The 21,711-nt window shown below is 46.2% G+C and overlaps 1 protein-coding gene across 16 annotated transcripts in view; it reads right to left on the bottom strand.

The window, feature by feature from the left end:
• Positions 1 to 16,235, bottom strand: part of LOC144373130 (uncharacterized) — a 38,530-nt gene extending 22,295 nt beyond the window's left edge. For 4 of the 16 annotated variants that reach the window (XM_078036249.1, XM_078036263.1, XM_078036262.1 and 1 more), the window contains exons 1-10: positions 16,160 to 16,235; positions 14,824 to 15,038; positions 11,523 to 11,731; positions 11,150 to 11,362; positions 5,635 to 5,822; positions 3,959 to 4,151; positions 3,517 to 3,722; positions 2,341 to 2,455; positions 891 to 1,006; positions 494 to 724 (exon numbers count right to left, since the gene is read on the bottom strand). In XM_078036249.1, coding sequence (XP_077892375.1) covers positions 494 to 724; positions 891 to 1,006; positions 2,341 to 2,455; positions 3,517 to 3,722; positions 3,959 to 4,055 — 765 coding nt within the window. In that variant the 5' untranslated portion in view covers positions 4,056 to 4,151; positions 5,635 to 5,822; positions 11,150 to 11,362; ... (1 more) ...; positions 14,824 to 15,038; positions 16,160 to 16,235. Of the gene's footprint in view, positions 1 to 493; positions 725 to 890; positions 1,007 to 2,340; positions 2,456 to 3,516; positions 3,723 to 3,958; positions 4,152 to 5,634; positions 5,823 to 9,719; positions 10,220 to 11,149; positions 11,363 to 11,522; positions 11,732 to 14,823; positions 15,039 to 15,622 lie in introns of those variants that run through there. The other 12 variants (XM_078036251.1, XM_078036252.1, XM_078036253.1 and 9 more) reach the window with 12 other exon arrangements.
• Between the last annotated feature and the right edge of the window lie 5,476 nt (positions 16,236 to 21,711).

Here is a 21,711-nt window from a genome sequence, read left to right as displayed (position 1 = left end):
CACATCCATAGAAATTCTGCCAAGAACCCCTTTAGCTCCCTATTCACATACATGCAAAGGCTGACATTCCAAAGCTTTGGCATGACCCCCCAGGTGATCCCGACCCCAAATTCCTACACCTAGTCATGCTAAGGAGGTTCTCTTCCCTGCCAACAGGAACACATCCCCTCCTACACATGTGACAAGTCACTGCCACCTCCTCTGCTCCAACCTCACTCATTGAGAATACCAAGTTGTAGGCACTGCAGCCTGCACCCTGGACATATCTCTGCCTTCATCTGTCCACAGCACTTCCTTCTGCACTTCTGGCCTGCAAAACCCACAGTACACAGGCCAACTCACCGCTGGAGCTGGGCATGCTGATGCTCTTCCTCCTCAGGTCAAGCCCTTAAGACGGACCTCTCTCTATTTCCCACCACAGCCCCGGGGTTGGCTGTGTCTCCTGCCTTCCACTGTGTGGACACCCAGGAGGCAGCCCTGCTGTCGGGCTTACCAGGATGCGCTTTGTCTCCCTCAGGCTCTGTCCCTCTAGGAGGACGTGAACAAAGCGGCTGTCTTCCACCTGCTCGCTGGAGTAAAGCAGAGAGGAGCTGCTACTGGTGACTTTTCTCATGCACCACTCATTGCTTTGGGTGGCCTGGGGCAATGATCCTGCAGCCACTGTAGAGCTGCTGCTCACAGCTGCTGGGATCCTGGATGCCACTGCCACAGAAGGCTCCAAGAACTGTGGGGGATGACAACATCAGCAAAACCCAGCAACTGCACCCCACCCAGCCTGGAAGTTGGCTCTGTGGGCGTTCTGCAACATCCATCCAGAACCTGAGGTTCTTGTCCCCTTGGAGGATGTGGAGTGGCACCAGGAGTAAAGACTGAAGAAGGTGGCTGTTTACCTCCTTTGGCTTGACCTTCAACGACTTGCTGGCATCTGTTTCCCGAAGAAGAAAGTTATAATTCACTCCTCCATCCAGGGCATAATATACTTTCCCATCAGCAGGGATCCTCAGCTCTGGAGAGGCAGGGGCAGAGGCATGGTAGGTGACACTCAAGGAATACACTACCCAACATCCCCCACAACTGAGAGCCTCTGCCAGCTCAGGTCTCACACACAGACCTGAGAGCCCCCAAATCCAGCTACTGTTCCACCAAAGACTCCCCACTGATTCCTCCCTGAGGACCCTCTATGCACAGGAGGTCCACTACAGGAACACCTTTCAAGGAAATAGCCCCTCGCACCCCAGAACCTCTTAGTTCACGTTGGACCCACCAATGAGAAACAGCTAGACTTTGTATCTGGATTGGTCCCCAAAGACTCATGTGTTGAAGGTTTTCTCCCCACTGCAGCAATGATCACATGGGTTTGGGGGAATCACTTGATGGTGGGTGCCTCCACCTTGCCAGTGGATTCATCCACTCATACAGGGCTACACTAATTTGAGGGGTATGGTTTGGAGGTGTGTTGAGCGTGGGTGGAGGATGTCCACAGCAGGGCTGTGCCATCCAGAGCAATATATTTCTCTTGAGTTCCCCACTTCTGCATTTCCTCCTCATTAGTATAATTCTCATTCACATTTTTAATCAATTTATTGTTATACTTCTTGTTTGGCTTGTGTTTCTCCTTCTTGTTCTTGTTCTTCTTCATCTTCTTCTCATGCTTCTTCTTATAGTCATCTTGACCTTCTTATTCATTGTCTCCTCCTTCAACTTATTTTCATTTTTCTCCTCCTCCTCCTCCTCCTCCTCCTCCTCCTCCTCCTCCTCCTCCCCTCTCCCCTCTCCCTTCTCCCCTCTCCTCTCTTCTCTCTCTCTCTCTCTCTCTCTCTCTCTCTCTCTCTCTCTCTCTCTCTCTCTCTCTCTCTCTAAGAAGAGTTTACAAGCTGTGGAGGGTTCTATTCTACCACACACTTCTCTCTAGAAATGGCCTCTGGTCCTAAATGGACTCAGTTTGCAGTGAATAGAAAGATTGGAAGCCAGAAATGATTCTTCATTGAACTGCTTTTCTCATGTACTCATCTAGGTCAGGAAAGGCTGCCAAAGTAGGCACCCTGTGGTTGTCTGTCTTCTTTGACACAAGACAAAGAAGTCTCTCTTCTTGGCCCCTCGTGGATAATAGCTTTGCAATGCCTCCTCAGGCCAAGGAAAGAAAACATGATAGGCAGGTCCACAGCCCCTGGGGAACATGAAGAACCTGCAGATTTATGCCCCATCATTACACTTTGTTTTGTGCACAAGTCCCACCATACTCTTCCTGGGCATTGGGCCAACGCACACTGTGTTTTGGCTCCCAGTTATCGTGAGCCCACTGTGACTCACTGCTCCCTACCCTCTGATGGTTCCACTTACTCTGATGGTTCGAGACAATTTGCAGAAGCTCGTAGTTTTCTGGATCCTCTTGCTGGAGCAAGTGTGCATCTAAGGCCCTGCGGATGATGACTGGAGTCGTGTCCTGGCAGGTCACCTGAGCAGGGTTGGAGAAAGCTCATCAGAGAGGGAATTTGGGAGTAGCTACCCAGAGGACAGTGCTCAAGGACAATCAGAGACAAGTGAGCTCTCAACACAAGGGCACCATCTTGATACCCTGCTACCTGAGGCCTTCATGTGATCATGTGGGGTCTTCCTATGAGCCTCTAGTCCAATCTTGGTACAAAAGTTTGTTTCAACCCGCTATGCCCTACAGGGACAAGGGAATAAGGACCAAAAGGCTTTGTACAGACACACTCTAGTCCCATCAATATGGGAGGAATGGTCCAGTTGACTTCCATATCCCTGCTCTGGTCTGGGATGCAGCTGCATTTTTGTGTGGACCAGGCACAAACCCTAGGTGCTTTGGTCCTGACAACATACACTAGGACTCTTTAATGATAGGCATGGAAGTTGCTGGGCTCGAGAGTGTCAGTGCTTTCTGGGGTATCAGGAGGTTCGGACCCAGCAGGTGCAGTGGTTCAACATGGCTCCCCTGGAGGTGGACACCAGAGTCTCATGATTAATACTCCACACCCAGGAAAATTCTGCAGAGAGAGCCGCTGAATATCTATTCATATACATGCAAACTAGGACACTAATGGGCCCCTCCAAGGCCCCCAGTTGTCTGTGACCCACACCTACCCACCCTAATCATTCTACAATGGCTCCCTTCCCTTCAACCAGCAACATATCCCCTCTCACACACAAGAAAATGACTGCCAACTCCTCTGCTTCAACCTCCATGGTTCAATATACTCCTCCTCAATACCAAGGTCAGTAGAGGACGGCCTACACCCTCGATATTTCTCTGACCTCCTCTGAACCCAGCACTCACTCCTGCACTTCTGACCTGCACACCCCAAAACACGCAGGCCCACTCGCACCCAGACCTGGCATGCTGCTGCTCTCCCGCCTCTCTCTTCCTCACTTTCTACTCTCCTTCCTGACCTTCCAGAAGCTCCAGTTCAAGAAGACAGGCCTAGTCCAAGGTGTTTGCTGTGGACTCGGTCTTCCCCAGTGTGGGCTCCCAGGAGACTCCCCTGCTCGAAGACTCACCAGGATGCTCTGATACTGTGTTGTCCTTTCGTTTTCCAGGTAGACGTGAATGAGGCACCTGCCTCTCACCCGCCTGTTGTACTGGGGCCGTGGGGAGTACCGAGTGGAGACCCCTGATGTCCTGGACTCCAGCTCTGCCCCTTCCCAGGGAGAAGGCTCTGGCTCTGGGGTTGGCTTAGGAGCCGTGACAGGAACTGAGCTTGTAGCTAGAGGAGAAAAGATGCCAACATGACTGCCTTGCCCTGACCTTCGCACAGACAGACAATACCCCTGCTCCCAGGAAGAACTCAGGCCCTTAGCCCACACAGGACCTCTTTGAAGACTGGGGTCACTTCCTGAGTGGACAAAGGCTTATCCTAATTTCCAGCACAACACCAGGCATACAGACTCCCTGCAGTGGGACAGCAGTCGGACCTTTCCTCATATACCCTTAGGTACTCACCATAGTCCACCTGGCTCTCAGGCTCTGCCTGGCTTGATATGCCATCTTCAGTTGGGGCCAGGAGGTGGTGTGCTTGGTGCTCCAGGAAGAGATACATATACGGCACAGCAGCTGCAGACTCAGAGAGCCTGGAGGCTGATGGGAAGCCTCGATGAAGAAGTTCACCCAGGTCCCCAGGAAGGAAGGTGAGGCACTGTGGGGAGGCAGGTGTGGAGTCAGCAAAACCCTGGCCTTGCCTTCGCCACGGCCTCCAGAGCAAACCTCTGACCCTACACTCCTGAACCGTCCCTGGCTCTGAAGACACCAGTCCACCCCAGACAAGTCACAGTGGCTGTACAGGCAGGGACAGGACAGGTCGCCACAGGCAAAGAACCTTCAACGAAGGAGCGCTAGATCCATGGTTTGACCAGCTCTCCCCTCCTCTTGGCAGGCCTGACACTCTTCTTCCTCTTGGCTACCTGCTCTCCAACCTGGAATGCACCTTCCAGGAGTGTCTGTCCTCCTGCCCACTCTTCTCAGGGCTCAAGAGACAACTCCTCCCCTGGCGTGGGCTGCAGTGCTACCTCATTCTCTGTGAGCTCTCACTGAGTCCTCCTGAGTAGCAGTGGACCTCTCTTTTCCCATGAGTGCAGACCACATCTCTGTGGCCCTGGGGGAGGACAGGGAGGTGTGGTGTGGGGGGATCCATTGTCCCAGGGGCTCTCCCAGAGGACCATGACTACCTACAACTCCCCGCCTTACCCCTCCTACTGTTGAAGCCCCACACCTTACACTGCAGGCAGAAAACAGAATTGGGGAGAGCAGTCTTTCCTCAGCCTTCCCAAGTCAAATCACCTTGCAGGTCCCTATTGTGGAAACAGGAGCCCACCCTCTTGACCCCAAGCCCATTCCATGTTGAAGTTGGTCCAGGGGTCCACCACAGTCACTGAAGAGGACAACGTGCAGTTATGCCTCATGGAGTCAGGAATGCATTCACATGTAGAATATGTACTCATGGCACCTGCGGTTTTAGCCTGACCCCCATGAAAAGGGACACAATGGCAGTCATTTGCACCTCATTTTTCATTGGATTATGAAACATGACTGGAAACGTGTCTTCACACAGTGGGTGCTTTCTCTGTGTTCATCAGTGAATGAGCCCAAACTGCTGATTCCCACATATCTCTGGGTGTGGGAGCTGCCATGTCCAAAGCCCCTGTCCAGCTATGTCCCAGCTAGGACGCTCTGTCCCACTATGGAAACTAACATGTCTTTATTAATCCAAAAGTGCTTTTCCCAAGGCCCGAGTTTTGAGACGCCTCTGGCACAGATCTACGTTCTTCACGAAGCCAACATCACACCAGAAAGACCACCTGGCATCGCTGAGTCCACCTGGGAATGAGCTCAGTGCACACCATTGAGCTGTGGTGCCCAGTGTGTGGGGACTGCTCCACGGACCTCTGTGGATCAGCTGGAGTCAGGATGGTTTCTCTCCCTGAGAGGGGAGTTCACTGCCCTTGCAAGGCTGTGGCAGGCACCTCCAGGACTCGTCCCATTCGGGGCTGACTTTCCACTATGAGTGTGGTCCTCTATCTCATTAGGTATTACAAACCTTTGGGTCCCTGAGAGGTACATGGCAGCCCCAAGACCCAGGCATGAGGGGGCTACACACTTGGGCTTGGTGGTCTGGTGCTTACCTTGGGAACAAGAGATCCAGCACGTGCTGGGTGGGGATGAAATCCCAGGAGATTAACCCCATGTTGCTGCTGAAATGTAGGTTCCTCCCACCAATGTCAGGCAGGAGCTCATTCCTAAGCTGGTCCTGCCTGTAAGGTTCAAGGCTTTGTATGCTGAAGGGCTCCTCCGTGTTCTGATCATTTTCACCCTGGGTTGGGACCAAGAATGGTGGGTTCAAAATGGAAATGGTGACAAACAGAAAAATGACTTGTGCCAATACACTAGAGTCAAAGCACAATGGGACAGTTCCCATCAGTACACACACACACACACACACACACACACACACACACACACACACACAGTCAGAATAGGAGTCCTGGGCCATTCATCAGGGATCAGACTAGAGGGCCTGCTGGGCTCACCTGCCCTGTCCTACTTACTGTTACTCTTGAGCTCCTCTGCGACAATCGCCAGAGGATCTGGCGTCTAAGATGAAGCCTCACCCAGTGTATCCACAAAAGGGCTAGTTGGCCCCCCTGAGATTCCTGGGAGCCTGAGGCTCGGCATTGTTTGCAAGGACAGGGGAACATCCTTCTCACTCCAGTTTCTCCAACCAAATAAGCTCGGATGGCTTGGTCAGTGAAGTGGGTGCCTGGATACCAGGGTTCCATGTTCTGTTTGATCCATTGTCAAGGCAATGATGTCATTTCCTGTGCCCATACCTGAGCCTCTTTTCACATAAGACCACTTTCAAAAGCCCTATGGGCTGCTGATTTCTCCTCCATGCCTACCCATCTCAGGTGCGCATGTGTTCACCAACAACTACCCAAACATCCCCACCAGCATCTGCCCTGCTTGGTACCACTAGAGTTCCAGCTTGGAGCCTTCAAACATGCATTCACAACCAGTCCTTCCCTCTCAGCAGCTTTTGAACCCTGGTCCCATCATTGTGCAACTCATGGTGTGCCCAATCTTTTCTGGAAAGTAAGGTAGCATCTAATCTCTAGGGTTTATTGTGTCTATTGGCCCATAACACTCTCTATTCTCTCTGAAACCAGAGATGGGACTCACAGGTGGCTAAAGCACAAATGTAGAGATGGGGCAATCAGAAGAAGGAGAGAGAAAAATAATGCACCCTAACTCAATCACGCCTGTGTCCCACACAGGGACGTGGCCAATGTCCGTCCTATCCTGGCTGCAGTTCCCTCTCTACACCATGGCAAGTTGGAGGGCACTGAGATGCAGAGGCTGCTCCCCTCTGCCTTACAACTTCCCAAAGCTTCTCCTAAGATTTCAAAAGGGCCAAGTGTGTCTAGTGTTGGGGTCTCACAGAGACTCCGAGGTACCACAGCATCCTGCTGCCCAGAACCGGTTCACCCCTCACCTTAAGGGGGCTCAGCCTCCTGATTCATGGGAATTGAAGTGGGTACAGGTGATGGGATATCATCTCCAAGACCGAGTTATGCCAAGTCCATGACCCCTGTCTGCATCCCTGTCTCCAGCACCACTCCCCCCTCTCTTTCCTCCTCAGAGCAAACAAATCCATTTAGCAAGTATGTCCTGTGATAAAGACATGACAGTCACCCATCCTCTCATTACAAAAACACTGAGGCTCAGCCAACATGGATCCTACTAGGAACACAGGCATAAACTCAAGATTCTGATCCTCCCAGCTGAGACTCAGTGGAGCCTGGACTCCCAGCCTCCTGAGTCAAGGAAACAGAGGTACCTAGCCAAGTCACCTTGGATGCAGCTGCACACAAAATGAACTCATCAATGCCTCTTGCTCTCAGTTATGAGTAAGAGGGGAGGCAGTGTTTCACAACCCTGGATATCAAGTGCAGTCCCCAGGCTTTGGGGTGTTCCCTGGCCTCTCTCTATCTGCCCAGGCCCTCCAACCCACACTGGCCTTTTACTCAACCTCCTCCTAGGTCCAAACTCAATCCTGCCTCTCAATTTCTGCTGCCTTCCCCAACACACTGCTCCCCAAATTGAGCAGGGCTGGCTCTCTGTTATCATGCTGGTGCCAGCAGCAATGCCACCCCACTGACATAATTCTGAGTCCCAACCTAGGCACTCCAGCTGTCTTTGCCACACCTGGCCTGTTTGGGCTCTGGCTCTTGCTCTTTTCTTTCATGTGCATGTGTTTCGTGGTTTTGAGTTTCTCCCACTGCAGAACTGCAGCTGTAGCAGGGTAGAGCTCATGAGGGTGACATTCTGAGCCACGTCCAATCCCATCAAGACTGTTAACTGGGGTGATGCCGGAACACAGTGCTGAGTGAACACATTGGAGGTGGTTGGACCCACCTTGCCTCTGAGTGGCTTCCTTTCAGGACAGGAATGTAGGGATGGGAGCCCCTGGCGTGGGATGCTTTGCACAAGGCGTGACCATGGGCTCCCTTTCCTGGCAAAAATGGCTCCACTCAGCATGGAGAGCACTGTCTTTCCTGGTGGCTAACAACAGCCCTGGACCCCAGAAAGGAACCCACACTCAAGATTTACGTCTGAGTGTGCATGTCCTCGAGGAAATGAGGTCTCCTGATCCCAGGTGCAAAGAGGTAAGTCCTCTAACTCCAGGGGCCATGAAGGGACATTTGAGTTTCCCTTGTCCTTCTTTCCCTCTTCTGAACCCATGGTGTCCTCACACTAACCACAGTTAGGACCCTGGCCTCATTCCCCAATGAGGATCATTAGGCTCCATAAAGAACAGTCTCTAAGATGCTCAGTGGACCAACAACCTCTGCACAATGTATAACCCTATTCATCCAAGATGCAAGAGGATTTCTATTCAGGAAAACCAGGAAAGGGAGAGCCTTTGTCAAGGACACAAGGACATTAGTGAGTGAGTAGTGATTAATGGATGGAGAACTATTTCCACCACCAACTTCCAGGAGCATATATGGCCCTTTGGAGAATTCTAAAGTGTGTTGGTGATTAAGGAGAACGTGTGAATCCAGGTGTCACTAGGTCCTCTCAGCCATAAGGAGGGAAACTGCCATAAAAGAACTAGGACAAGGGTGTGAGTAATGCTCACTGGGGAGAGATCGGAAGGAAGGAAAGTGTACTCATTACAAAAGTGTCGCCTGAAAATTCTTAGCCAGCCAAAAGTCGTGCGAACTTGTGTGGAAAAAGAGTCTTTGCACAGTGATGAAGCTAAGAGCTCACATGATGGAACACAGCCTCAACTGGGACCAAATACAATATCTGATATTCTTGTAGGAAGAGGAGAGTCTGGACCCAGGTACCAGGAAGACTGGGGAATACCAGCTATGTGAGTTTGGAGCCAGGACGGGATGCCCATATGGGAACCACAGATCGTGGGCAGCAATAGGAGAGTGGGCAAGGGCTGGGAGAGTTGGGGAGACAGTCCCCTAGGAACCTGTGAGGTGTTTTGGCAGTGGGACCGCCCAACACCTAGTGTGTTGAGCCCCTGGAGCTTGAGGGAAGGCCCTTCCTCTGTGGTTGGCCACCCAGTTGACAGAGTTTGGTTGTAACAGGCCTAGGACCCAGCTGAAGGTCTGAGCATGTTGGCCATGCAGGATGGATCTGGACCACAGACACATTCTGATGACTGTAGGGTCTCAGCCCTGCATCAACACAAGCACCAAGTCAGGCCAGGTGGGGAAAGGGCTAGAAACACACTCTGGGGGCTGGTGCCTATATTACTGGGAGCACTTCTGACCCCAATTCCCTGATCTGCTGCCAACACAGGCTACAGAGGAGTGTAGAGGGACACAGAGCATGGATCTGCCCCACTCAGTGGACCCAGGCATGTATCATGGCCAGTAGCCTCGTGCCATGCCAGGTGAGTCCTGAAGCGGCCCCCTCTTCCCATCCTGAGAGCTCTTCCCTTCCTCATGTGCCACTACCTTCCCACTGTCTCTGGAAATATCTACTTGGTGTGGTCCTCTGGCAGTTTATTATTTAAGTTAAAAAAAAACAGGTCTTGGTGCTCAAAAATATTTGATTTGCCCATCCTCATCCCCCAACCCCAATATTTTCATTATTTCCTCAACATATGAAATTTTACTAGCAAAAAGTTAATTTTGAATTATACAAAGTTGATTCAAATAACATTGGTATAAATAATCAATCACCATACTTTCAATGTTTGTTCTCCTTTCCTGTTAGAAACTGCTGGGAAAAAAGAGAACAGAGGGGGCTGGGGATGTGGCTCAAGTGGTAACGTGTTCGACTGGCATGCGCGAGTCAGTGGGTTCGATCCTCAGCACCACATATAATAAAATAAAGATGTGTCCACTGAAAACTGAAAAAATAAAACAAACAAACAAACAAAGAGAACAGAGGACAGACTCATGGAAATGCTTGAACTGACAAGAAGCTTCCACTCAAGCTCAGCATTCAGTCCTGGACAGGGTACGACCAGGCCACTTTGACATCTACTCCAAAGAGTCTACCAGACAGAATCCTCTGACTGATCCCTGAGTGAGCCATAGGAACTGGCTAGAAAAGCCTTCACATCCTCAATACATTCTTCACTTCAGAATACTGGACAAGCATTGATATCCATCTCTCGTTACCTTGCTCCCCCACCAACCATTCTTCAACAAATTCAAAGGAGCAACTCATGCAAGAAAAAACACAGAAAGGGGTGTTTACTACACACATCCATGTGCGAAAAAGACAACTGGTATTTCTTGTTTGGGCTATTTCAAATAAAATCACTTCTGCATGACCTCCACAAACCAAAGGAAAATATTTGTGAAATTCCCATGTAGAAGACAAGATACACTTGACAAGGAGGCAGTGCCAAGAATTTTGACACTCCAAATGTAGAGTGTGTGTTTAGGAGGCAGTCACAGTTTCCATGAGAGAGTCCCATGAAATCAATTAGGAAGATCCATGCTCTAGCCCTACCATACAAGTGATGTAACCTTGAAAGAGTCATTTAGTCTTAGCAACCATCACCACTAACCACTAAGTTAATGAATAATGGTCCTCAGGTGTCAAGCTACAAAATGTGTGATGAGCATGGATGAGGATGGGTGGGAGAAGTCTCCCCCTCTAACACAATTAGGGAAGGCTGTGCCTGCCCTCAAGAGGCTGGGGGGCCTTGGGATCCTGCCACAGAGGGGGATTCCAAACCTCACATCCCCTGACCCAGGCCAGAAGACCAGGTACAGTTCAAGTACCCTGGGGTGGCCCAATGGTAATAAAGGTTAAAAGGAACTAGGGATCTGCCTGGATCCTCAATCCCCTACTCTGAGCAGGGCTGCATGATGAGGCCAGAGGCCATCCACAGCAATCTGCCTTTACAGGAAAACAGGTACTGCAGATTGCCTCTGGCTCACTGAATCAGGGTGGTCTTTTCATAAAGCAAGACCACTTCCTCACATTTGACCAGTAGCTCATGTGCTGACAGCACAAAGGCTGGCTTGACTCAGGCCCTGAGAAACGAAATAGAAAATTCATAGCAAATCCATCTTTAGCTCATCCACATCATCAGGGGCTCTGATTCATTTCCGTCAACAAAGGGGTCTGAAATGGTGTCTAAACATGCTGGGGACTCACCTCTGTGTGGAACTCTTCAGGAAAAAGGGGATCAAATCTCATGAAGCAACTCTTCTCTCCTCTAGCCCATGGGCAATGCAAGGAACCTGCATGATATCAGAGGCTCACTCTCTCTTCTCATGTCTTCTGGAAAGGAATCATTAATGCTTACTTCAAGGTGAAGCAGAAGCCTGAATTCCCAGCTGCACAGAAGTGTTTGAGTGCAGTGTCTCCCTTAAAACCCAAAAATAAAAAAAGCAGGTCATTAAACAGGCACATGGATTAGAGTACATGATCAATGATCCCTCCTCCCTGGAGCCTTCCACATGCCCATCTTCCACATTCACAGTGCAATGCTTGGCCATTCTCAAGACCAGAAGACCATGATGCTCACCAGGAAGTCAATAAGGAACATGAACAAAGCAGCATGGATTGCAGAAGGTGGCACACCAAGGATCTTCAGCTCTGCTGCTAGAACACAAGAACTTAACTTCAGTATTGACTTTCTGCCAACTACCAAGTACGATAGCAGTGTCAAGCCCAACATGCAGATATGCAAGTAGTAGGTGACACCCCGCATCCATTCACAGAAGTGGGCAACATCTGCAAGGGAACAAGGAAGTATCTTATCCTTTCACATAAAAATCATCAGAAACAAAATTAAATGGATGCAAGACTTCTCATTTCACTATTACGTAGCTGTTGGAATTCCCTATTAAATAATACCTCCTCCAAAATAAAAAGTATCTCAGACATGTGTCAACTATTCAATGGATGACAATTTAAAAACTATGGCCTTTACTTAATATTTATGTATGCTATATCCCTGCCTAAGGCTCTTTGGGAAAGGAGCACATAGAATTGGATCTTTGAAAATCTCACATTTGCTGATAAATATTTCTGCTGATCTCAGGCATGGCAAAGTGAAAAGTGGGACTCTGGATATTCAAAGAACGCAATGTTGTGGGATTTGTGTCCCTGATCGATACATAGCAATGGTTTCTATGAAATCCAGTGAGGGAGCAGGAGTAACAAAGCTGATTGCACAGATGACCTCAGGGAATACTGACAGGTAGGCCAAATGAAAAATATGTTCCAGCTGACCATTGGTATTTGGGCTTCTGATCCCAGTCCTGTTTTTAAAAAAGGTGCAGACAGGCAGTGTTCATTAAAAAATGTCTACCATGTAAAAGTGGGTAATTTAAATGACATCTAGTTACACATCTGATAGAATGGTCTGGCAACATATGAATTTCATTCTAACAACAACAACAAAAAAAAACATAGAAAATGAGACATAAAGATAAAACCTTGTCTTCACCAGGATGCCTAAAAATAGGTTTTATTTGGCTCATGCAAATATCTTTCAATAGAATTTCTGATTTCTGAATGAACCCATTCAATTTTATACTGCACAAATCCCAAGGTTTCTTTACACAATATTCTCTTCTTTTTAAAGCCTCACATAGAAAATGTCTCACAGGACATAGGAGGGGAATGACCCAAAGGATGACAGAATGGCTGGAACCATTCTCAAATGTGCACATACAGTCAAAAGTTTGAAGGCACCTAATTATACTCTAAAACAATTATGAACCTATTTGATCCATTAATTAATAAATATCACCACTTTACCACTTGAACCAAATCACAGAAAATTGGAAACAGATGATCATTGGCTTTGATACCTTTACTTCCATTTCATTACCCAGAGATGATCAGAATGCCTAAGATCCTGGGGATATATTTTAGCTCAGCCCATGGTATTGCTTCATTGTTTTATTATTTTGTAAATAATAAAATATAACTTCATGTTGGATGATATATTCAAGCCATGAATATATCATCCAACACTGTTCTTCCCAAAAAATGCACAGAAATTGGGCTAATGTTCTTCCCAACATTAGCCCAATTTCTGTGCATGCTCACTTACTATTTAGGAATTTTACTAATTGTTTGAACGTTCTAGAGGACCTGTTAGATTCGTAATGGACAAATAATCCAACATACTCTTGAGAACGTATGAGTGCCATAAGAAGAAAATAAAGTCAGCCTACAGCAATGGGCAGCTGCCTGCCCTCGGCTGGGAGGAGCACTGGAGAGGACACCAGGTCTGCTGGGCAGCAGAGGCCTCCACAGCCCTGCAGGGAGCCTGGAGCACAGCTCTGAAGAACCATGCTCAGCCCTGGACAGAGGCACATGAGTTCCCATTACAGGCTAGAGTGTGACAGTCCCAGGTGCACGCCTGTCATGCCAGCCACCAGGGAGGCAAGAGGAACGTTTGATGTCAGCCTTGGCAATTTAGACCCTGTGGCAAAGGGGAAAGACATTTACAGGGGTCTCTGAATGTGTAGCTCAGGTACATCACTTGTCTAACAGGCTTAGGGTCCTGGATTCAATCCCCAGAACCACACATATACCAAAAAGTGAACTTGGAACATCATTTAAAATGATGGGTCAGGTACACAGAAGGATTTCAATATCACCTCTCAGAGGAGCTCAACTTGAGATTAGAAGGCAACAAATGACCACCCGGACCATTGACTCAGTGTCTGAAACCCTCTTTGAGCATGGGAAGAACTGCTGGCAAGATACCAGAGGACCAGAGTACTGTGGCCCCTGTAGGGGTGTCTCTTGGCTACTGACAAAGTTTGTTCCCCTCCTGGGGCAGCTGAGAGCAAGCTGGGCCTTGATGCAAGGACTAGTGCTTTAGATATAGACTATGCAAACAAGGGACAATGTCTTTAATAAAACTGGAATTAAGAAGTCACTTTGATAAAAATAAAAAAAAAGAAGAAAATAAGGTCAAGTAGAGGAACGGGCAGAGGCATCCAGAGGAAGCCCATTTTCACAGGAGAAAATCCCCCAAAGAAAAGCATCAGAATAGATATCAAGAAAAATACTGGGCTGGGGATGTGGTTCCAGCTGTAGCATGCTCACCTGGCATGCATGCGGCCCGGGTTAGATCCTCAGCACCACATACAAAGAAAGATGTTGTGTCTGCCGAAAACTAAAATATAAACATTAAAATTTTCTCTCTCTCTCTCTCAAAAGAAAAAAAAGAAAGAAAAGAAAAATACCAACAAAAACAGTGTCCTCTCACTTTGTATCTACTCAACATGCAAAAGTTAGAAAGTTAGATAATACAATCCTGGCCACATACAGAGCTATTCAGAAGAGCCACTTGGCAGTGCTTAGTCAAAGAAGTAAACATACATACTTTGACCTAGAAATTCCACCTGTCTATAGATTACCCACATAGTGCTTAAGCAGTTTCAAAAGGGGACATGCACAGGGAAATTTATCCTCATGTTTCTTACAGAGTTGTCTGTGCTTACAGGGAGTTGAGGGCTGTCAGGGTGCCCATAGGTGGGAAAGTCAAAAGCTAAAAATGTAATGGATGCCAACCTGGATATATTAATAGAAATAAATGAAAAACAATAGATTGATACATGACAATAAAATCCCTGAGTTCAAGTTCTTGCTATCCTACCTACCAACAATCATGCTTGGTCAAGATACTGACGTACTTCAAGGCAAAAAAGAAAGAAAGTATTATGCCATCATTAGTTTTCTTAAATGCAAAAAAGGAAATGGTAATATTTACTGAGCCATGACCTGTCATACATAATATGTGAGATTATTGTGGACATGTTGGTAAATGATTATCTACTCAGATATGTTCCGTGACTCACCAAATGCAAAGGCCCATGAAGAATTAGTCTCCACACATGAATTCTTCCTCAAAAGCCTTGAGTCAACAGAGGCTTCACAAAATGGCTTCTTGGCCAACTTGATGACCTCCTCCTCAGGCAATGCTTCCACCTGAAAGATGTCTCCAACTTGTTCTCGCTCACATTTCCGCAGTGCCGTCAAAAGAAACAACATGCGATACTCTATTGAATAAATCCTGAAACGGACCAAACACCGTACTTCCTTAAATATTTTAAAATTATCAAATGCAACTTCAACTCAATAACTTGTATTCGGCAAAATGCAACCTTAACCTCTTACACTGTGCTCTTTTACAGACTCACGTGGCCTAGGTTCTGACTTAACTGGACACTGAGCAGTCAGAACACGTGCTACTTCACATTCCTTACAGGTGTTCAATTCATCTCTGCCAGGCTGAATACAAATCCCTGGTCACTTGAGAATGGAAGCATATCTCCCACAACAGCATGCATCAGGAAACACTGAGGTTTTCATTAAAATACCCTTTTGAAAATCACCTAAACCCTGCCAGCTCACTTTTCTCATCTCTAAAACGAAAGGTCCAACAGGACTGTCCACCTCGTGATTTCCCTGGAGTTTCCTAGAGGAATCAGGCTTAGGCTGGTGTCTGAAGCCAAGCATGCAAACAACCCATTTTAGCAATCAACCGCCGTCACTGGGAATCATCCCAGGGCACATTCTGCAAAAGCTGTCCCCAGGCGACTCTCTCACACACAGTGGAGAACCTGGGGCCCCAGGACTCCCTCCCCTGATGCCCACCCTATCGCTGCTCTCTCCATGGCACTTCCAGGAACTGCACTGCTTTGCTGAATCCTTAAAACCCGCAGGGTCTCTTCCCATGTCCACCAGGAGCAGGAAGGAAACAGGACTTAAACCCCAGAATCCACAGGTGCCACAGGAAAACAAAAGGACACAGAGTCAGTGACACCTGAAACCTGGGCGGGTCTCCCTTCTAAACGCCTCCTGCCCCCAGGTCACCTGGGCTCCCCTCCCCTCTCCAGGGGCCTGCGGGTCAGGCCCCCTCTTCTCCGCTGAGGTCCGCGGCTGCAGGCCACCCAGCTGAGGCCACCGCGTCCTGAACAGGACCCTGCAGGTCAAACTCCACCCGCTGTGAACAGCAGGAGGAGGGCCCTCAGGTGAGAACCGGGACCGCGGGGTCCGCGGTGGGCGCTGAGGGGACCGCCCCGGCGGCTCCAGGGGACAGGCAGCCGGGACCGAGGCTCCAGGGCGGCGGCAGAGTCCTCCAGGTCCCCCCTCGCGTGGGCACCTAGACCGGGGCCGCTCCCGGCCACTCACCTTCTCCTGTCACGGATCCCGGGAGCTGCACCCTCCATCCGGGACCCGCAGCCCCGCCTCCAGGGCGCTACTTCCGGGCTCCTCCCCCTTGGAGCTCCCCGCGACCGCGGCTCAAAGTTCCCGCCCTGCACAGGCCCCGCCCCCGTCTCCCGGGGACGCCTCTGAGGCGCTTCCCCTTCGGTCTGCGTGCTGGGGGCGGGGCCCTGCGCCCTTGCCGCCTGCCCTGCTGTCACCCCAGCTGGGGACCTAGGGTGCCGCAGGGTCCTCACCTGGATACAGACCCCCTCGTGTGAGGCCTGCGGCTGCCCCTCGTAGCCGTGGGACCCTGTGGACTCTGCCCTGATGCTTGGGTTTCCTCAGCCAGGGGGAGGGGACTGCTGCCCAGGAGGACAGGGCCCTGGGGAGGCGCCCGCCACTCCCCTGGCTTTAGGGACCTCCTCCGAGGGCCTCCTGGACAGCCAGCTGCGGGGGAGGGCTTTCCTGGGCAATGTGGTGAGCTCACCCCCAGCCTCAGGTCTGGAAGTGGGACCTTCCTTCAAGCAGGCACGACACTCAGGGTAGCACTGCCCTCTGGTGGCCCTGTGCAGTCAGCGATGTGGTAGACTCTCCCAGGGTACTGGGACTAAGCACCTAAGAAAAACTAAACCGAAAGAAAGCCCAGGACCCTGCTTCCCAGGCTCCCCATGAGATGGGCCTTGGAGTCCCCAGAGCTGCTTCTGTGCCCTGATGGGCCCTCCAGTTCCCCAAGCAGCCTTCCTGCTGAAGTCCGGAAGAGTTTGCTGTCACCCTGACCTTCCACCAGTGTTCCCCATACAATCCCATAACTAAGGTCACCTGGAAAGATGACTCAGTTCCCTGTATTTTCAAATGGCCAAAAGGATGCGAAGAGGCAGCATACAGTATGGATCAGATAGATGGTAGTTGATTGTATTAGGTAAAGGAAGTGTCAACTAAAAGAGAATGACTACTGGAGACATTAGGGTGCCCTCTCTATCCTCTACTCTTCCCCTTCTATAGTGTGTAGCATTCTGGTGCTTGGCTGTGGTTGGTCCAAGGATAACAGATGTGGTAAGATGTACAATCACTGAGGTTGGGCACTTCTGCTTAATATTTTGGTTTAATCGTAATTTTTTTTAAACCTTTGATTGCTGCCTTCAGAATTTGCCACTACAGAAGAAGGCAGCCTGAAGACAAAATTGCTAAGAGGAAAAAGGCAGGCCCAAGATAAACAGTGACACTATTATCTGTATTCTTTCCTCTTCAAAATGTTTTTTGGAAAATTATAGCATTGACTCTGATCATTTGAAGAAGATAGTTGTAAACTATTATCCTTATATGAATGGGGAATTATATCGTATAAATGACACTGCATTATACTATATGATTTTCAAAAGGACTTAAATATTAAGAAAATATATATTATAAAAGATTTGGCTTTTTCTCTTAGATTTCTGTGTGCTTATGATAATCTTGTGTAAATGTAATTTGGATAAAGAATGTAAATATGCTTGCAAATAATTTTCAAAATAATGCTGATCTAATAGAGTCATGGAACATGTCTACCCATGGAATCAAGACATGGACATCTGGCCTTTGTTCTACAAAAGAATATAAATGTAATAATGTGTTTAATTTAAGCTTTACAGTGCTGGAGTAAACTCTGGGATCTTAAAATATTTTCTTGATGGTATATGCCAATCTGGAGTTCCAGGTACAAATTGTCTTTCCTGATCTATTTTGTTCCTCTACCCCTCTTTTTCTCTCAAACACACACACACACACACACACACACACACACACACACACTTGCACACAATAGCTTTCTACATAAAATGTTTTCTGGAACATATGGGAGTTGGTGGAGGTGCAGAGGAAGATGAAAGGATTTGCCTAAGCTAACTTCAGACTTAAAGTTGGTAATTATACACACCATAAGGCAATTTCATTAACATATTAATTTCAGGAGGTAACATGTATCTAAGAGAAACACATTAGAAGTCACAAGACCCAGATTCTATTTCCAGCATTGCTATTGACCTTCTTGGTGACCTTGCATAAGTCACTCAACACTCAAGAGACTTAGTCTTCTTATTTAAAAAAAAAGAAGAAAAAAAAAAGCTAGAACCTACAGTCATCTCAGAAAAATGCTATGGAGTAAAAATTCATTCAGAGTGTTTTCTTTGGGGATATAATGAAACCTACTTCACTAAAACTCTGATTCACTAGAATCCAACAAATCAGATCCTAACAGAATTGGATGAAGTAAAAAAATCATTCCCAATTTACTTAACAGAGTCTTCCAAAATACTATATTCCTTAAAGATCAAACTTGCTCTGCCACAAAGAAGAATCATACCATGTTAAGTACCATGTTTAAAATTCACCTTCCCCACTACTCCCATGAGAATCTTATGGGCATTTTAATCAGACACAAGGGCTGATAAGAAAATTGCTTCTGACCACTTTTGAGCACTTCCAAAAATATTTTAGGCCTTTCATATAATTAGGATTGTGACTGGCAAAATACCTTGCAAGAGCCATTCATTCAGGATGAGCGATCTTTTTGCCAAATCTGTGAGAAAAGCACAGAAGACAATACATAGCCACTCAAATACTCTGAGGAATGCTTTCATTTAATTGTGAGCTCATTTTAAATCATACATACAGAAAATGGCAAGTTAATTATAATTGTGAAATAATTTCCTATCATGAAAGAAACAATAATTGTAGTCATTCTGGACCAGCATTTTAGTCAGAAAAATATACAATTCCTAAAATAAAAGATATAAAGATATTCAGGGAAAAAAAGAATAGTCAGATGGATCATTTGAGGGTTAAAATGACAAGAGAAAGAAGCAGCCTAAGCACTTTAAGCAAATAAAGATGCATTAAATTATATAAATATTTCATGGTATACTCACCAAAGAGAAACAAATTGGAGTTGGGCTTAGGGAATTTTGACTTATGTAATTATTCTAATGGAAACCTGACAAGAAATTTATTATTAAGAAAACAAAGAGAAATCATAATGATGTGTCCATTGACAGCTCAGATCTAACATCAATGATAATCACAACTTTCCAAAGTAATCTCATTTTTCTCTTTACAAAAGACCAGAAGCTTTTTTTCAACCAATGTTTATTCATAACAATTTCTCCTAGACTAATTGTTAAAAGTCCCCCCAAATGATGGCATTTTAAAAAAACAAACCCACACAAGAAATTATTTAAATATTTACTATGACCATGAAAATACAAAATGTATTATTAGCCAATTCACAGAATTATAGACACAAATATCACTAAAAAAGGTCATTTACTAAAACTCCTCCCTGATTTTCGCACAAGTAAGAATGTGAAGACTCCGAGAGTTTAAGTGATTTGCCCAAGGTCACACAGCTAGTAAATGGCGAGTTCACAGGGTATGCTTTCCCTCATAACAATATATCATCAAAAACAAGCCACATGATAGCACTTTCTTGTTCAATCTAAGTTTCAAAACTAGCTGGATAAAAAAACTCAAACATAAAAACACACATCTGATATATGCTAACATAACTTTTTACATTCCTATACAGATATTCAATGCCATCTTTGTTGTATAGGCAGTTATGATTTCACTAAAGCATTTCAACATATGGCAGATAAGAAATTGTTTACATTTGTCTCTTGCAAGTGTATAAATATGTAAATGAGATAAATTTAGTTATGCTATTCACAAAATTAATGAATGGATCAACTGGAACATATTACATGAGGCACAATAAATAATCCTGAAGTTAGAACTGGTACAAAGTTTTAATTTAGATTTTATAATAGAAAAATTGTAATATATATTGATATATGTTGTTAGAGTCTGTAAACAAGTCTGGATGGTGCCTGGCATTTTGCCAGAGAGAGTGGTTTGTGAGGTAACGCCAGCAACCCTGAGTGTGGAGATTCCTTATTGGTTGACTGCTGTATCTAGTTTATGTTAATTAAGATGAGCTGTGTGGAATGTATAAATACTCCTTCTGTCCTACAATAAAGGGCTCTCACTCCTGCTGTATCAATGTACACAAGTTGTTCATCACCCCCCGGGATTATTTTGCTGCAGCTGGACTGCGGCAATATGTCATGTCTTAGGTAGCTAAAACTTTTATATTATGGACATTTCAGCATCCCAGAGGTCACACTATTAAATATTACCTATTCAATATTATCTTAACAAACTAAATAATAAAGTTATTAATTTGATAATTTTATTTAAATTTATCATTAAAGTACAATAAATCTTTAGCATATATTTTTAAAAAGCACAGATCTGTGTAATTTAACATGTTTCATTCAATTAAAAGCACTTAAAAATAGCCAGTGTTCAAAAAAATTAAAAAGCCACTGTTCAATGGTATCTTAAACCTTTAGTAACCATTTTTTCCTTACACTAAAATTTTTATTCTAGTATAGGGGTTAAAGGAATTTTACAATTAAAATATTGACCAATACAAGAAAATTTTCAGTAAAGTCTAAATAAAACATTGACATGTTAAAATTAAGCTGTGCTTTTACTATTGTAACATCCCTTCTGCACAGACACCTTGACAAGCTTTACTGAACCTACTCAGTGTTTCACAAGCCTGACCCCATGAAGGGCCCCAGGCATTCTCTGCAAGTTCTAGAGAATAGCATGATTGTTGTAGTAACAAGGGAAAAAGGAAGATTCTGGGCAACTCAGACACAAACTTTCCATTTCATTATCCAGACTGCACTAGGCAGGGTTCACTTTACTGCTTTATGCTTCAGTGTGTTTTATATGTATAGTGAGCTCACATTTCGTAGAGGAAAGAGACAGGACAATTCCTGGTACCCTACTTAGCATTTAAGTTTATTCCTCAGCATGATGGTTCTGTGGGGTGCAGTTAATATGCATAGTCATATAAAGTCTCTTTGGGGGATATTAATATAATCCTTATTACATTAGAGTTATGGCCTTTTAAGAAAAATTACCCCCAAGATAAATAAATAAATAAAAGTCTACTCATACAAGGATGAAGATCACTACTTGGGAAGTAAAAGATTGGTCTGTCAGCCAATAATAATGAAGCCCACAGTAACTATATAATTATCAGAATATTTATTATAATGTTTGATTTTTTTCCTCTTTTATTTCTTATTTTAGGACTGAATATTACAAAAAGTTTCTCTGGTCTCAAACATCTTATTTGGGTTCCACATAATCAAAGTCATTTATTTCACTAAATCATCAAGCAATGAACCCACTCCATGCCACACTATGTTAGATAGTAAGAACATACAGTTGAGTGAGATATGGCTGGTTTTTTTATGGTGAAATATTACTTTTAAATTAAAAATTCACACTCTTGCAGTTTGAGATTGATAGTTGTTGAGAGCCACAGCCGAAGGGGCCCCAGAAAACTTCCTCTGAGGAGCCAATCAGCTAGATGTTGCTGGGGCCACTGTGAGCCAATCATCAGCTGGAAGATGGAAGTTTGCTGGCAGCTGAAAGTTTGCTGGGGCCCCTTCGGCTGTGGCTCTCAACAGATAGTAATCAAA

Source organism: Ictidomys tridecemlineatus, unplaced genomic scaffold (genome assembly GCF_052094955.1).
Source record: "Ictidomys tridecemlineatus isolate mIctTri1 unplaced genomic scaffold, mIctTri1.hap1 Scaffold_249, whole genome shotgun sequence".
In the NCBI taxonomy this organism is placed as follows: domain Eukaryota; kingdom Metazoa; phylum Chordata; class Mammalia; order Rodentia; family Sciuridae; genus Ictidomys; species Ictidomys tridecemlineatus.
Note: the sequence above shows the minus strand (reverse complement) of the source record. Positions and strands in the feature narration are given on the sequence as shown.